The sequence below is a fragment of the Pelmatolapia mariae genome, linkage group LG10_11 (assembly GCF_036321145.2).
Source record: "Pelmatolapia mariae isolate MD_Pm_ZW linkage group LG10_11, Pm_UMD_F_2, whole genome shotgun sequence".
Taxonomy (NCBI): Eukaryota; Metazoa; Chordata; class Actinopteri; order Cichliformes; family Cichlidae; genus Pelmatolapia; species Pelmatolapia mariae.
Genome location: NC_086236.1, coordinates 66,483,991 through 66,502,323, shown reverse-complemented (window position 1 = coordinate 66,502,323; position 18,333 = coordinate 66,483,991). Strand labels below are relative to the sequence as shown.

At 41.0% G+C, this 18,333-nt stretch overlaps 1 protein-coding gene across 8 annotated transcripts in view; it reads right to left on the bottom strand.

Annotated features, from left to right (window-relative positions):
• Nucleotides 1–18,333, bottom strand: part of mef2d (myocyte enhancer factor 2d) — a 103,408-nt gene that overhangs the window by 34,941 nt on the left and 50,134 nt on the right. For 4 of the 8 annotated variants that reach the window (XM_063488453.1, XM_063488454.1, XM_063488457.1 and 1 more), the window contains exon 4: nt 5,149–5,286. In XM_063488453.1, coding sequence (XP_063344523.1) covers nt 5,149–5,286 — 138 coding nt within the window. Of the gene's footprint in view, nt 1–5,148; nt 5,287–5,438; nt 5,565–18,333 lie in introns of all 8 variants that reach the window. The other 4 variants (XM_063488455.1, XM_063488458.1, XM_063488459.1 and 1 more) reach the window with 1 other exon arrangement.

The following is an 18,333-nucleotide window of genomic DNA, read 5'->3' as shown; positions in this document are numbered from 1 at the left end:
ATAATCATCTTTATTCATTCTTTTATAATTAGGTTTTTTTTCTTCACACAAAGTCTAAACAGAGTAAAGACTGGCCCTTTTTTCATAAAACAAACAACAAATTATAGTTCCACAAAAAACCTTTCAATTTATTCGCAATGTTAGCCTTGAAAAATGACTAATCTTTATTGAATCTTCCAAATAAGTGAAATGTAAAATTCACTCTTCAGCCTACAAAGAGGAAGTTTGCAAAGCAGGCTGTACAGAGAGAGCTGTAAGTGGCTAACAGGGAGAGTGAAGAGAACAGCTAACAGCATTGCACCACTGCACACAGGCCAAGCAGAAGGTAAAGGAAGGGCATGGCTAAATGGGAAAGGGTGGACAGAGGTGGGGTTAATGCAAAGTGGGCCAGAGGTGTATGAACGCAGAGCATAAGGATCCAGACAGAGTTTATCCCTACAGTGCTTGGGAATGTTTTTTTCTTTTCAGTAATAGATTTCATTATATATTTTTTCTTACTAGGAGAACAACTACAAACAGAGGACAGAGCTGGAGTATTTGCTGACGGCCATTTTTACAGAATACAAAGCAATCAAACTGTCACCTTTACCTGACCCTGAAACACTCTACTTTCCCATTAATCAAGTCCAAAACTTACTAAACTACAGTTAAACTACAGTTAGAGAGAGAGAGAGAGAGAGAGAGAGAGAGAGAGAGAGAGAGAGAGAGAGAGAGAGAGAGAGAGAGAGAGATGCCACTTTAAACTGACCTATGAATCATTCAAACACAAAGTTAAGTCAAGGTATGAACCGGTGTTGTATCAATCAACCATCTATCACCAGTCTTTTGCAAAAACATAATTTGTTCCAAATTTATCAGTTGAACTATAGAAGATTCTCAAAAATAATATATTTGGCAGGCATAAAACTGCATTTTTTCACAAACAAAGTGATTCACCAAAAATTAAAAGATTAAAAGAGGGATAAAAAGCTGAGGTGTAGCAAATAAGACCAGGACTGGACTGAAAAATCAGTGGCCACAGCTTTTATGAATCAAAACTTAAAATCTTTGGTTCAAATGTCTGTTAGTTATGTTAGTATGTACGGCCATCTGTAAAACATGGTGGACACTATCATGGTTTGGGGCTGGATTTAATTTCAACTAAAGAAACACAAAACAATTTGACCCACCATGCAGTACAATCTAGAAAGCATCTGATTGGTAAAATCACTATTTTTCACTAGAATATATCTACAGTAAGCGTCCAGCTGAACAGAAAAATGTACACTAGAACACTATCAGTCAAGGATTGGCCTCCAAACACCTAAACACTGCTGAAACAGTGTGGGATCATCTTAACAGAAATCAAAAGGCAGAAAACATTCAAAGAAGAGCTTTGAATGTCCTTCAAGAAACCTGGAGAACTATTCCTGATGACTACTTAAAGAAGTTCTAAGAAAGCTTGCGTAAGAGAGTTTAGTAGTTATACCAGATATTGCCTTCCATCTTGTAATTGCATGTTTCAATAAATTGCTGTACCAACTTCCTATTATCCTTACTGAATATGAAAAATGAGAGATGACTCAAGAGTACTATGCATACCTTAAAAACAATCCTCTTCAGCTGTCTGTCTCTTTATTGGTACTTTGTAATACATTTAGCCATCGATTGTTTGCTGCTCGCCACCATTCCACAAGACCTTCATATCTGTATCAGCCTCTGGTTGCTAGGAGATTGGTGACATAACTCCAAAACCTCTTCATTTATTCTGTAAATATGAATTTTAAATTTGTCTTGACCCTGCTCTCCACTGTGCTACACTGAGAATTAATCCATGTCTTTGGCAAATTACAAGAGAATTTACATCTGCCCACTCTGACTCCATTTAACACTGCTGCTCCTAATTGCAGAGAGGAGGGTTAACTGGGTACTGCTCCTCATCCTGTGGATTTAGCACAGAGGATGGGAACCATAGAAAAAAATAACAAGAACCTGTTAGGTAAATAATTGACTAGGAGCTTTTCCAGAGGCTCATGTGAGGAAGCTCAAGGCCTCTTCTGTGTGAAGAGAACAAAAAGAGGGGAGAGAAGGCTAACCTATTTTCCCTCAGAGGAGCTCTCTCAACAAGGGTGTGTTTCCTGGATGCAAGGGTAAATCAGAATGAATTAAACTCATGGCCTAGTTTCCCTTTTCCTCCCTCTTGTCCTGGAAGCCTTTGAAAGTTTTCTTTTTTTCCCCTTTTTCAACTGTAGGATTGTCGCATCGTATTTGTAAGAGGCTGCAGATCTGAACACAGAGGCAAGATTGGAAAAGTGTTTGACGGACCTTTAGATGTCCCAGCAGTTGACCAGTAAATTAGTTTTAGTTGTTTAGCTCTATGCCCCCCCTCACTCTAATTTCTTTCCAACTTCACTGATATTTGATCCTAAATAAATAAAGAGAGGCTGAATGACTCGCGGCTCACCTTCTCCAAAACATCTGATTCTCACTGAAAATTGTTTTATTTGCAGCTCTTAACAGAAACTATTAATAGGGATGCTGAGAGTCCTCATGCTTTCATGGCATGAAATTCAAAGCTAAACTAATCTCAAAACTAAATTAGATGTGATTAAGTGTGCAGCAGTTTCAATAACACCATGTTTCATTTGACATTCATACCAAGCTTATACAGGAGACAAAACATTCAGCTTCTTGCTGAAAGGCACCATGGAGGTGGTTGTTAAAAGGCAGAAATCTATTTCTTATTCAATTTCCCGACCCAGAATCTCAGAGCCAAAAAAGGATCAAACCTGGGGCCCTCCGGTTAGGAAAAACAAAACAAAACCCAAAGCTCTTTTCTCTTGCCTACTACAGTGCCAGTTTAACAGGAAAAGATACGTTAGCTGGGGGCTCGTTTAGCCAAGTGTCCTGCCCGTTCTCCCTCACCACTCTCTTCCTACCTTGGGAGGTATTTGAGTACAAGTGGGATTAAGCTTGTATATCCCGGCCCCTATCTGTCATGCTGGGGATTATGATGCTGAGGGGAGGAGTGGCAGGTGGTGCTGCATGTTTCTGATTACTGGTTGACCGTGAAAGGTGTGCTGGAAAACCAGACAGGTAGGCAGGCTGACTGGGACACCGAGGGGCAGAGTGATGTCGGGGCAGCTTTTCACTGCAGTCATTTGCTAGCAGCGTTACGCTAGCATACAAATGGCATGAGCCAAGAGCTGCAGCTCTCTAAGGGCAGTAGATTGAATCCGCTTCTTCTTCTTCTTCTGTGGTTTTCTTTTTTGAGAAAGTCTTTTCAGAGCTATTTGTCTCACACAGCACAGAGAGGCTGATGGAGGCAGGGTGGAAACCGGGAGAGGAGAGATTCATTGAGCTGATTAATCTGAGAGGCAGCTCATTTTCTCCATTATGCTCTGATGTATGTGAGATTTTAGTAAATTAATATTAACATTAGCACTTGATGTCATTTTGAAGAAAGCCTTTTCTTCCCTCCAAACCACCAGTGTGTTTTTTATACTAGTTTTGTCCATAAAACTGCTTTTAATTTAACAAATAGTGTGTTTCAAGGCTTTAAACTGAAAACCAGACGAAGGTATAGTCTTTCCATTGCTCTAGCTGTAAACTAGATATGTAGCTGACAATGCATACATTATACATTGTTCATAATTATATACCTTTTCACAGTCCTATTTTCATACGCATATCTCATCACTAAGCTGATTACAATTACAGCATGATTATGAGACTAGTCATACATACCACAAAACAAGCCTAATACAGTAAAGAACAACAATAAGAAAAAAGAAAAACGCCTCCACCCTCCATAAAGGTGTAACACCAAAGGTGTGATTGTAGTAAACAACTGCTGCCTAACTATTCTGCAGAACCTCAAAGTGACTGTGTCCCATCCCAAGCGACCAATCAGGGGGCCGGCAGACAGGAAGAGGAGCTGTAAATTAAGTGCTAGTCATTAAAGTGACATTAATGGCATTATTGAGCAGAGAGGAAAAAATGAATCACAGAGAAATTGGCAAAGAAGTAGAGCGGTAAAAGGGGATTGGCAGAGCGCCAGTCAGGAGGCAGAACCTGGATAATGTCAGGAGCCCATCGGAGGAACAGGACTACACTGGGACTAAAGTGACCTCAGTAATGCTGCTAATAACAGCCGGTTATCAACTGCACTCTGGCTTTCTATGTGTTATCTGAGAAACAGACACAGCCCTGGTGGATACAGACTATCTGAAATTGCAACGCTCTTTCTTTAATGTTGCTAAGTATTACACAATTGGTGCATTCAGTTAAAAAAATCTGCTTGAAGGCATGCTCCAAACGTGTTGATTATTACCATAAAACATGATTTCCCCTTGCAATATTAGTTGCTATGCCAACTTTTGTGAGAACCAGGGACCTAGTTATCGCTCCTCTCCCTCTGTTGTTTATTCTTGTACGTTTGCGAACTTGCAGAGGCATCAGAAACATTGTATTAAAAGCCATAATACTCCTGAGAATGTGCTTCACTGTGATGACTGTAACTTCAGATGAATAATCACAGTTAGCATGCCCTATTTGGTGTCATGCTGCTTTTTTAAGGATCACTTTCTGTCTTACACATGCGCAGCAATGCAAAAAACAAAACAAAACAGCAAAAAAAGAATATTATCCATCTTTTTTATGAGTCCTAGGAAATTTGACTGCAGAAAATGACTCTCCATGTACCCCATAAATTATGTCTATCTGAGCTATGTTACTTTAAAGTTATTATATTCGTGTTGGTTGTTGAAAAGACCAAACAACATTGGAAACACAACTTTAGGCTTTCCTACCAAAAAAAAAAATATAATAATACCATTCCATTAATTAATGATGAATGTGAACATTAGTCAAAATTTTACTTTTAAGAGGCTTCCCTTATGAACTTGGCTGCTCTTATTTCTTGCTGAAGCACACACCATCAGTGGGGTGGGGTGGTTGTGGGTAGTGATTTGGGGGATGGGGATAGGTGCTATTGGTAAGCGGTGAAGTAGAGAAGGTAAAGGAGTGGGGAATGGTGAAGGCGAGTGCTCTGTGAGTAGTCAGGCCACCATCAGCAGCCGGAAATCTCCGGTTGTCCGGTCAGCGGCAGCAGCAAGGTACCAACATGAAGAGGGGGCAGGGTTACGCAGAGTGGTGGGAGGTACTCACTGACAGCCTATAGTTCTGCATCATTTTATCAAACTCCTCGTCAATTTTTTTGTATTTCTCTTCAGTGCGGGGGGTGAGGGAGAAGGGCTCCTCGGGGTCTGGGCTCTCAGAGTCCCGGTGCTCTTTCTTGTTCAGAGCCTTCGTTCCCCAAACAAAAGAAGAGAAGGCAGACAGGGAGAGAGAAAGAGAGAGAGAGAGAGAAAGAGAGAGAGAGGAAAGTAGAGAAAAAAGGGAGAAGAAGAAAAGAAAGGGTAGGTTAGATAAGGTGACAAAAATGTGATTGTACTCACGCCGTAGCGCTTGAAGAGGCTGTCCAGGTCCTCGGTCTTGCGGTCATTTAGCGGGCTTTGGTCGATGGAGTCGTCGCCGTCGGGCTCAGGGCTGTTGCAACCGTTAAAGCCTTTCTTTCGCAACGTCTGAAGCGGTTAAAGAGGGGTAGAGGAGGAGAAGGAAGCACATTTACATTTCATTTTTCCATGCACGTATTGGAATTAGCACACAGTGAAAGATTTTCATTTCTCAAACACAAATGAACATCTTGATTGCATAAAATGTGCTGACTCCTACGCTATTCATTGTATAAACATGAGCCAGCTAAGGTCAGATGGAACAATTTGACCCTGATGATGACATAAAAAGAGTTTGTCTTTTTTTCCTTGCGGCACCTTCTGTGAGCAGAAAAGCTGCCTTACAGAACACACATTCTCAACTTCAACCTTTGAAAATCCTCTGTCGATTTGTGAGGTCAAAGTTCGTAACATCTGCCGCCCACCTGAAAGCAAGTTATTAAGGAAGAAACTGTACTTGCTTATCCAGCAGGTGCACTCAGGAAGTCATGGTTTAAAGGGCTGAAAAACTACTGAGTCTTATTCCAACCGCAGAAAGCTTTCAAATCGGAGGATGTGGTCTGAGAGAACAAGGCCAATAAACTATGTGCATGTCAGAAGATACAGCGAGGCATCACACTTGTGCACACGTTGGCTAATCAACAGTGTTAGTAATTGGTGTGAAGCTTTGCACTGAGGAATGTGGTAAAGTAAAGCAAAAGGGTAAAGGGTGAGCTAGGAAGCATGTGCTGGTATTAGCACTTCAGCTAACGGCAGACAGGTTGCGTCAGTGTTCGCACACTTTGGAAAGGGCGAGAAATGGAAGAGGGAGACCGACGGGCGAGAGAGGGAGATAAAGAGGCTCTTATTTTGAGAGGATTCTGCTAAACAAGATTTGCTGTTAAGTAGCTTTGCCTGGTGGGCCCTTGACCACAGAGCCAAGCAGAGAGATCCTCGTAGCAAAATGGATCTTAAACTGGAGCTGGAGAACCTACTGTGGTCCAAATACAAGCTTTAGCCTTGAGTGGTGCGAAAAGAATGAAATCCCTCGCCTTGAAATCTATCCCAAAGGAAAAATAGACTATAACCATGGCCAAAAAAAAGAAAAGAAGAAAAAAAAACTCTAGTTCTCACTCCAGCAAATCATTCCATCCAAAACATTTTTTTATTGAATAAAAAAAAAAGGAGGGGAGGGGGCATCTGTCTGCAAAGCACTATATTTTAAGCTGCACTCTGTAGAAATCAACTGATTTCAAGAATTAACAAATGACCTTCAGTGTCTTACAAAAAAGAAGCATCATTAAGACATAGGAAAGTGGATGTTTAATGAACAAGCAATCACAGGAAAAGAATTTCTTTAAAAGCTCGTAAATTTAGCCGACAGTATTAACTGTAACGTGCAGTCATGTGAAAAAAGTGAAAAACTAAGTAAGCTCTTATTGCTTCCATTGGTATTATGAGATTAAGGTGATGCTAATCATATGTGCTTGATTAGATGATCATCAGCAAGTGTGAGCACCTTTATAAAAGCAGGCATACAGATGTGAGAATCCCAGCAAATTCCCCCCAAAGTGAGACCATGCAAAGCACAGAGAACAACAAGAGCTACATCTCAGAGTCTACAGGCCAAAGTCACGACTTTACAATTACAAAAACACTGAACGATTATGGTTGGTTTTGAAGGGCTGCTGGGAGAAAACTACTTAGGTGTGGAGATGTTTGGCCAAATTGCACCACATTTGTAGAAAACCAAATACAGCATATGAACACATAGAGCAAATACTAACAGTGATGATTCTGGCTTGTTCTGCAGATATGGGACCAGGGCATTTTTCAGTGATTGAGTCGACTATGAACTCCTCTGTATTACTGACTAAACAGCTAGAACTGGGTCATGCAACAGAACAATGATTCCAAGTACACCAGCAAATCTGGTGTCTCGATGGTGCAGTAAAACCAGACCTCAACCTCACTGAAATGTTGTGATAGAACCTCATTGAAAGGTGTGAATACACAAATGCCTTCGTACCTGAATGAACCCAAGGAACACTGGAAAGAAAAGTGGGCCAGAATTCCTCCACAACGATGTGAGAGAATCATAGTCACATGGAAAATGATTACTTCAAGTTACTGCTGCTAAGAATGGCTCTACAAGCTACTGAATCATAGGGTTGCGCATAGTTTTTCTACAGTATTGTGAAACCGTCCTTTTTCATATGTAAGTGTAAATTGGGGGTTGAACAAAAACATGTAGTCTACCTAATTTGTAGCTGAGTATGTAAAACAAATAAAACCACTGGCATCTTTTGACATTCAATTACACACAACATATAATGCAGGACACTGTTACATGTATCACCCAACAGATATTATATTCAATATCTCATGCACCCTTTACTTTCTTTAATTAACAAGCACTTGCCGTGTCAGGTGCGACTATAGTCTAGTGGCGGTCTGATTAAAACCTAACCATGTGTTACATGAGTGCACAGCACACAATCATTGCTAAGTGAGAATGATTCAACTGCATGCAATTCAGCCTCTAAAGTGAAGCTGGCGGGAAGTCGTTGTATAGAGAGCTCCAGACTAAACCCCGAGGAGGAAGAGACAGAGATTCTTTTCATTTTTGATGTATTAGCCTGAAATCCTAAAAACAGGTGAGGGCAAGAGGGTAATGATGCCATTTGGATGTAAGGGTAAAAAGACTTTCAGTGTTAATAACAATACTGCTCTTTGATATGAATCTCATTAAAAAACAAAGCCATTATTATTATCGCAGTGTCAAAGCTGCTTTTTTATCTACCCACAGAAACGGGTTATTAGAAAGATTTGTTCCAACATGGAGACAGTCTCCTGATTCAGCTGTTAACTCTCACCAGAACAAGTAAGTGCTCTGATCTGCAGCTTAATGTAAATTTCACACACAGGAGCAGCCACCATGCGCTTTGTTGCGCACAGTTCATAGAAAACACACTCTGCTGAGGCAGCTGTGTGTGCGCACTGACCTAAAAATTGAGAGAATAAAAGAACTACATAAAATAAATAAAAATAGAACAACTTTCAACTTGACAATGACGGCATGTGACAGAGGGCTGTGTGGAGGACGTGATAGAAGCATGGACCTCCTGCCCTGACTGTCAGGACACAAAGAGATAAAGAGCCTGCAAACAAAACTGTGATGACACTGGAGCCATGTTGGTGCACTGTTCACATGTAGCGACACACATTTGTACTTGGATACTTGTGAGGAGAGACAAAGTTCCAGTTTTGCATTTCCTAAGCCTAATTTACAGGTAGATGGCTAACACCAACCAAAAAATAAATCTCCTTCAATTTAAGCTTTAGTTCAATTAAACCTTGATCCTACTTTCATAGATCTGCGACCAAAGCATCATCAAATATCAGTCCTCATTAGAGTTGATATGATGAACAGGGCCAAAAAACAAATGGATTTGGTGATCATATACTTTTTAAAATAATAACAACAAAAATAATGACAATAAGACCAACCATGCAACTGTCTTTGGGGTTTGGACAAAATTCCCTAAATGCCCTCGATCTTCTTAAAATCGTCCCATTTTAAGTGTGATTCATTTGAATTTCTGTACTTGATTAACTCTGGCATTATTTGTCATAAAGATGCAGCTATCATGCATATGCTATTAAGGCGCCATGTGTTATTAACTTTGACACAAACATCATTTCCCCCAAAGGACAATAAAAACAAGAAAAATTATGCCATTTCTTACAATGCTTCCACTAATGCTTCCAATAAGGACATTGTTCATTCATTTTCATTGTCTTTATGCCATCATGGCAATAGATTCACCAGTTTTTACCTTGTTGGCATACAAACTTATCTTCATCTGTAACTTCTTCAGCATGTAGTACTGAAGTCTAAATGCTTCTGCTTATTGCTTTTCCTAATTTGAGGCCGTAATTATCCACTGAGATTGCTAGCTTACTCTATTTTCTGCCAAAGAAGCAGGCCATGGAATAAGGTCAGAATGACACTGCATTTCAGTTCCACTGAAGTACAAACCGCCCGACCCATAAATCAAAAATCTGAACTGATCACCACAGGTCAAATATTCCTTTGTTTCCTCTCCATCTGACACTTTCAAATTCATATAAAAAGCAACAATCCTAATGGACACACTGACATATGGATGCAAACAGACGTACAGTAGGCTTCCTTCTCACACTGTTTCTACTTGCTTTCACACACACTCGATATTTTTTGGACATCATAGGCTTGCCTCTCTGTCTTTCTCTCATGTAAACTCCACTGATATTTTGTGAACATTACAGTGTAAACATGGGCATCTTTCCCCCTCTCTCACTCTCTCTCAGTTTCTTTGTTTGTTTTCCCACTCTCTCTCAGACTGAACATTTTGTGTTACATTGCATTACATTCACATTCTCTCTTTCGCTCACACTCTCCAACACACACACCCCTCTGTTGTGCACTGATCAGCTTGTCTCTCAGTCAGCCATCTGTTCACCTGTCCACTGTCTCCCTCTCTCCCACTTTCCCTCTCGCTCTCTCGCTCTATTGTGTTGCCAGGGTAAGATTCACCCTGCAGAGCACCACGCCAGCCTCTAACTGGCTATGACTGCTCGCAAGCCCCGCCCCCACCTCACTCTCTTCGTTCCCCTCTGGCTCACTCGCTCGCCCACCCGCCTGTCCGCCCGCCCTCTGTTTCCAGCTCTCCATGAAACGCTGCTGCTGCTTTGTCCTGTCTCTTTTTGTCTTTCTCTCGGCCTCTCATCTCTCAGCCCACCACCTTTAACGTAGCTCTCGCTCGCTCACAGTGCAAGTGCAAACTCTCGCACTTGTCCTTCTGTGTTTTTCCACCCTTAACATCTCTCGCCATTGCTTCCTTGAAATGTCTCCATACGCAATACTCCCCAGTCACTCATTTCCTCTCATCAACCTTTTTCTCTCCTCTGTTTCAGTTTCTTTCCCTCTCCTCTTTTGCCCTGTCTCCTGTTCCCAGAGCTTTTCCCATCATAATTTCCTTCCCGTTTCCTATCTCTTTCCTGCTCCAACCTTTTATCCCTTACTCTGAAAATGTGTTTGAAGCCTCTATGTGCTCAAAGTCATGAGCGAAAATCATTGTACGACTGCATGTATAGTGGCAGTATTTGACGTTTGATAACAGTGGCAATAATACTTTGAGTGTATCAGGTTCCCTTCCTGGTTTTTTGCATTTCCTTTTCTTTTCTCACTTTTGCCTCTATCAGCTTTATCGTCACATTCATTTGGAAAGTGACAGAAAAACCGACCTTTACCTAAAACATACATGTGTGTTTGGGTGTCACCATATCTAGCCATCAGTAGATGTATAAGTTTAACAGACACACACACACTGCCTCTGGAAGCAACTCTGGGCTCTGTGACTTGCCCAAGGACACTTTGGGAGGTGGGAAGGCCCAGATATGAAACTGACGAACAGCACCGCTTGCACAGTTTTCCTGTTTAGCCACTTTAGATGTTTAAATTCTTATCTATGATAAAGTAATTGTTCAACATGGCAAAAAGACCATGAAACCTATCTTTGTCATCAAAAAGAACAAAGAGTCTTGCAACTGATAGCGTAACCTCTACACAAACCTAATCTCAACATCATCAAGTTAACTTGGAATCAGCTGTAATCCACAGAAACTTTGGCCAGTCCTCCATAACAACTGGAACAATCACAACTGCTTTAAGAACAAACCACTGATTTGTATTGTACTTTAACTAAAGTTAAAGGATGGGAGTCATCAAACTATTGTCTGGTGTTCATAAGGCCACTGATCAGTCCTCATTAGAAAAATTCACCTGGGAATTACAAACCAATTTCAGTACTATGAAGGCAAATAAGACAGATAAAAATACAACTGATTTCTAAAGTTGCATTTACTTTACATACGAGTACCAAATTCCCACTTTGACTCAGTGTTGCCGCGCTGCAGGTCAGCACAGAATCAAAATCTATGTAAAAGGAAGGTGGCCACTGGACTGGATGAATTTCGACATCTATTCAGGAACCAAAGACTGGATTTTGTTCTTCATCACTTCTAACAGAGGCATGTTAGGAAGGGATGTTTTAGTGACAAACATGAACATGAAGGATAAACAGAATATTAACAGAGACATGTAGAAATCCTTCCTTTAACTGATTATTATAGTTTTCTAATCTCACTGTCTAACACTTTTATTTGCCCAGTACAGTATGTGCTGTTTATTGTTAGGCTTTCTTTTGGACTATGACGGTGCAGGTTATATGGTCTCAAAAGTACTTGGGTAGCAGGCAGAGTCCCTGCTGTCTAGGTCTGGTAAGTGCAAAGCAAACTGTAATGTCACCTCCCATTGTGGCTTGTCAAATACAGAAATGCAGAAGAAAGTCTCTCTCTCTCTCACGCATGCAGCCCCCTACAGTCAGTCATTTGGGGCATCATATCCACAGTCTCAGCACAGCAGTGGCTGCCAGGCTCCTCAGATGTTGTATTATAGATCAGCACTTGTTGTTTCTCATGTCAGTAACCTGCCAAGCTGTGAGACGTGAGGAAGTCATGTCCTCGCTCCCCACAAAAACACACACTCGCTATAGTGCGGGTTCAGAATGTATTTTTTGGACACCTAGTTAAAACAAAAAATCAATAAATAAAATAAAATAAAACAGAAAAGAACGTAAATGCATTTCCTCATCATGCTCTCTGTCAGTTTTGTATTTAGATTAATTATGCTTCCTATTCCTAGTGCTCCCTTGTGTAAAGTATTAATTATGCATTAATTTCAGGGTCAAAAGCGTATTTAACATGAAAATATAAATGAAAACTCAACTATATGTTATGCATTGTGATGGTCTAAGTAAGTGGGTTTTTTTCTAATTAAAGTATAAAATTCAGGAAGTTAGGTTGGATTAATCATTTAAACATTTGGACAAAGTTTAGTTTATGACTTGTAGACTTCCTTTAATTTCTAACCATTTAGTTTATTAAAAACCATCACTGCACAAACAGCCATTACCCCTCCAGCTCTCACTGGAATTATTTGTCCATGAAAACAATGGACTTCTCTCACTTAGCCCTCAAGAGGCCTCTGGATGGTTTGCTATGTATCAGAGGAAGCTGATCGTGCATGATGTCCTACGTCAACTACAGATGACCTGTAAGCCAATCAGTCTTATTGATATATGACCGCCTACACTAATGACAACTAAACAAAATATTTCGAAGCCTATTTTTCTGCCCTCTAGGAGTATGTGTTCCTCATTCAGAATCTCCATAACACGACTCAATCTGGGAATGAGTCACATATTTTATAATCAAGGACTTCCAGTACTTAATATTGTTTTAATGAAATCTTGGCCCCTTTTCAGCACAGGGCTGTTAATTATTTCGTAAGGTCAGGATCTCTGTTCTGAACACAATGCTGTGAATGTGTGGTATAATACTGACCATAACTGAAGGCATTATATTGCATTCCTTAACCTTGAAGTTCAACTGCAAAAAACAGTGAAGTAATAATAGGAAATAAATTTGAATAATTTTGAGGCAATGACTAAACGTAAGACAAGTTTATATCTTGGTTTAAAATCAAGTTGTGTGAATGTGTCAGGTCACAAACCCCCAAAAAATCTAATTTAAAAGGGAGAACACATTAAAATTCTACTTGTAACATAAAAAAAAAAAAAATCCAAAAACCCTAATTATGGTTGAGCTTTGGGCCTTTCAGACAAGTTTTGTGGTTCAGAAACTTGGAAGAAACAAATCCCAGTAAGAGTGGTGACCACTAATGTAAGCACCAATAAACCTTCCTATGACCTCTTCTACTCCAGATTAGGACCTTGGGCATGGCAGGTCTTAGCAGGAGGACCACAGAGTTCAGACAGCAAAGAAGGATTATATGAGACAACACAGGCATCAGCTCCCACCTGTGTGTGCGTTCTGGGAGAGGATGTCAGAGGAGAAGTGGGCATGCAACTCTGCAGAGGGGTGAATTTCTCACTGTGCACTAAGTGGAGTAATCTGGGGTTGTATACTATTTGTTTGAAGCGCTAGGGCTATTGTAGCAACAAACTCAATCTGTTGCTTAGTAGGAAAATACTGACAAGTAATGTTTCGCAATATGTGAGTCTCCCCTGGCTGCAGCCCAGGAGGATCAGGGCGGTGCCCAAAGTCCTTAAGCACGAGCATTGAAGCTCTTGGTGAGATCTGTCTTCCCTGAGCCGCTTAAAGGAAAAAGGGCATCCCCCTTCTCCGCCCATCTTGCTTTCTCTCCTCAGCTATTCATCCCCACTCTTTTAGCATTGTGCTCGCTTGTGTTCCCTCTGTCTCTCGCTCACTTCCCTTCTTTGCCCTGATTGGGATCTGCAGTCAAGCGGATTAACACATTCTGACAGGAGAGGCAGGCTGCCCACACACACTTTCAAGCAGCACGTGCATCTCAGAGAGAGGCTGTGTGTGCATATGCACAGCCTCTCAAGCTTGCAGTGAAGTGAAGGAATGTCTAACTGTGTGATGAATAGAGTCCACACACCCACACCCATATACACACCTCAATATGAACTTAAGTGCATCTAGGCATTTAGGGCCAGAGGTGCATGCATGTACAGCATAGACAGAGCAACATACACGAAGCATAGACTGTGTACGCACGTGCACGTATCAGTTTGCGTGTGCCTGCGTGACTATATCCACACTTCATAATTTATACTCAAAAGCACTTGCAGAGGCAGAGCAGCAAATGGGCACATTTTGAGACTATCCAATTATCCCCTCTCTCTTCTCCCTCTCCCTCACTCTCGCGCTCCGTCACTCGGTATGTCTCAGCTCTGTCCTTGACCAGCGATGTTACACCATGTGCCAGTGCAGATAATCTTTAATAATTATTGTATAATTCGCCAATCTTGTCACACTGACTGTTCGACTGTACAGGGCACCACTGAAAGCCCCCAACCCTCTATGTCTAGCATTTCTGTAATGCATGTCCAGTCATGGTTGTGGCATTTAAATGTACAAAATGATAATTATCATTTATTGCACATGGAGATAAAAAGTATTTTACAATAATCACAAGTCTGTTCAAGCTGTTTAAACTGCTGTTCTCTTTTGGACAAGAACATGTTAACAGATTTAGGTCATTTTTACTTTGCAAATTTTCTACATTTCTTTACAGCAATTATTTAATAAAACTAAATAATTCCTGCTAGTGTTTCACAGTAAGAGCCCTTCAGAGAAGTAAAGACATTGGGTTCTTCTCCCCTATAACTTGCCAAGAAAATATCTAATGAAATCTTAGTCAAAACTGAGTTATTAAAAGGATACATGTGATGATCTTCTGTATTTTTGTTACAGTCAACAACCAACACTATATTCATTCTAGTAACGAGTACTTTGAGGGCATCCAAAGCCAGATCTATCTTATTTCGCTGTGTCACAAAGCTCCATTGTTTATCCAAAAACTTTCAGCAAGCCACACATTTGTACTGGGGAACTTTTCCTTTCATTACCACAAACACAGACACTATTGAGTACTTTCTTTTGACCAAATTCTACATAGACATTCCTAACTAAGTACCCAGCGTGTATTTATCTGCCACTGAAAAAAAGTCCCCAACAAATACACTGTTCCCTACAGACAAATGTTTACAATACAGTGGCTTGCAAAAGTATTCGGCCCCCTTGAACTTTTCCACATTTTGTCACATTACAGCCACAAACATGAATCAATTTTATTGGAATTCCACGTGAAAGACCAATACAAAGTGGTGTACACGTGAGAAGTGGAACGAAAATCAGACATGATTCCAAACATTTTTTACAAATAAATAACTGCAAAGTGGGGTGTGCGTAATTATTCAGCCCCCTGAGTCAATACTTTGTAGAACCACCTTTTTCTGCAATTACAGCTGCCAGTCTTTTAGGGTATGTCTCTACCAGCTTTGCACATCTAGAGACTGAAATCCTTGCCCATTCTTCTTTGCAAAACAGCTCCAGCTCAGTCAGATTAGATGGACAGTGTTTGTGAACAGCAGTTTTCAGATCTTGCCACAGATTCTCGATTGGATTTAGATCTGGACTTTGACTGGGCCATTCGAACACATGGATATGTTTTGTTTTAAACCATTCCATTGTTGCCCTGGCTTTATGTTTAGGGTCGTTGTCCTGCTGGAAGGTGAACCTCCGCCCCAGTCTCAAGTCTTTTGCAGACTCCAAGAGGTTTTCTTCCAAGATTGCCCTGTATTTGGCTCCATCCATCTTCCCATCAACTCTGACCAGCTTCCCTGTCCCTGCTGAAGAGAAGCACCCCCAGAGCATGATGCTGACACCACCATATTTGACAGTGGGGATGGTGTGTTCAGAGTGATGTGCAGTGTTAGTTTTCCACCACACATAGCGTTTTGCATTTTGGCCAAAAAGTTCCATTTTGGTCTCATCTGACCAGAGCACCTTCTTCCACATGTTTGCTGTGTCCCCCACATGGCTTGTGGCAAACTGCAAACGGGACTTCTTATGGTTTTCTGTTAACAATGGCTTTCTTCTTGCCACTCTTCCATAAAGGCCAACTTTGTGCAGTGCACGACTAATAGTTGTCCTATGGACAGATTCCCCCACCTGAGCTGTAGATCTCTGCAGCTCGTCCAGAGTCACCATGGGCCTCTTGGCTGCATTTCTGATCAGCGCTCTCCTTGTTCAGCCTGTGAGTTTAGGTGGACGGCCTTGTCTTGGTAGGTTTACAGTTGTGCCATACTCCTTCCATTTCTGAATGATCGCTTGAACAGTGCTTCGTGGGATGTTCAAGGCTTGGAAAATCTTTTTGTAGCCTAAGCCTGCTTTAAATTTCTCAATAACTTTATCCCTGACCTGTCTGGTGTCTAAATCCAATCAAGAATCTGTGGCAAGATCTGAAAACTGCTGTTCACAAACGCTGTCCATCTAATCTGACTGAGCTGGAGCTGTTTTGCAAAGAAGAATGGGCAAGGATTTCAGTCTCTAGATGTGCAAAGCTGGTAGAGACATACCCTAAAAGACCGGCAGCTGTAATTGCAGCAAAAGGTGGTTCTACAAAGTATTGACTCAGGGGGCTGAATAATTACGCACACCCCACTTTGCAGTTATTTATTTGTAAAAAATGTTTGGAATCATGTCTGATTTTCATTCCACTTCTCACGTGTACACCACTTTGTATTGGTCTTTCACGTGGAATTCCAAAAAAACTGATTCATGTTTGTGGCTGTAATGTGACAAAATGTGGAAAAGTTCAAGGGGGCCGAATACTTTTGCAAGCCACTGTAACTCTGCTTCCAAAAAAGGTGGTTACACTGTGTGAAACAAAATTCAATGATTTGCAAATGATTAAAAGCCTGTAAGTGATTTAAAAAAGTAAAAACAAAACGTTAAAACTGAGAAACGCTATTGTCAGTGATGTTCATTTTGAATTTTATGCCAGCAAAAATGCTTTAAAAACGTAGGACCAGGGGCATGTTTACCACTGTGTTGCATCATCTCTTTTTTTCAAATGTTTTGTCAGCCAAATGTTTTCCAATTTCCAGCTAATGCAGAATATCAGCTCCTTAACAGCTGTCAATGGTTCTGCTTTTCAACAACCTGTTTTGGAGCTAAATATTACACATTTCCCTCCACTACATTTATGCAATGGTTGTATTTACTCATTACCTTGGAGATTTAGGTTTCCCATACAAAAAGTGACAAAGACACATTTAAATAAGCTGCAGTTTTACTTAATTGCTATTTTGTGCAGCTATTAGCATATAACATATTCTGAAAAAGGTTCTGAGGGCTTTTATTTTTTAAAATTGAAATGACTCATGCTACTCTACTGGTAATGCGAAATACCAAGAATTCATGGAAAATGTCAGGGGCAAACGACACTGATACCTGCCCAACAAGGTGGTGTTTAATGCAGTACATCTGTGGAAGGGGACAGTTGAGGACAAATGCTGGCGAATGTTGCTTAATGCCTCCTGGCTTATGAAGAGAATGGGTGGTGGGCAGTATAAAGGCCGGTATAGGAAGGAAGCTCCCATGTAACACACACACACACACACACAGAAGCTGACACAACCGAGAGGCTCACCAAGCCTGAATATTGTATGAGGCGTTCTCATGGGCCACTGCAGAGCGTGCAAACAGAAAGAGAGGTGGACTTATGCATGCACACATACACACTCACACATAGATACACACACACACAAACTAATGAACACACAAAAAGAGACAGAATGAGACAGAGTGACACACTCGAAAACACAAACACATGTACGCACACAAACAGAGCCAGTGGAGCTTGAGCTGATGTGGCCCGGAGCAGCCCAACGCCCAGCCACGACACACACACACACACACACACACACACACACACATACATGCATGCACTTGCATACACTTAAGAGCCATCTGCAGCTGAAGATACAGCCTACAGAAAGGCTTTACTGCTGACACTCTGAGACAGACAGAAAGAGAAGGACAAGAAAGAAGGGAAAAACTGTCGTGACCGAGTGAATCAGGAGATTAGGAGGAAGCGAAGCCAGGAAGGGTAGAAGGAAGAGAGAAACTGACAGACAGAAAGGTGAAGGGAAAATTATGGCCTCAAACTCTCAGTCTTACCTTCAGCCCACTCAAACACAAAACTGCTTCACCAACACTTTCACTGAGATTTCAGCAATTACTGAATGCAAGCCCTTATTGGATGAAATTCCCCTTAGGAGCATTCTGCTCAGGCCCCAAAGATTTCATGCCTCTTCACAACCAAATAATAACCAATAATGACAAATCCCAAATCACAAAACTCAGGAAGTTTAGGAGTATGTTCAGACAAAGTCCCCTTTGTGAAATAAATTAGATA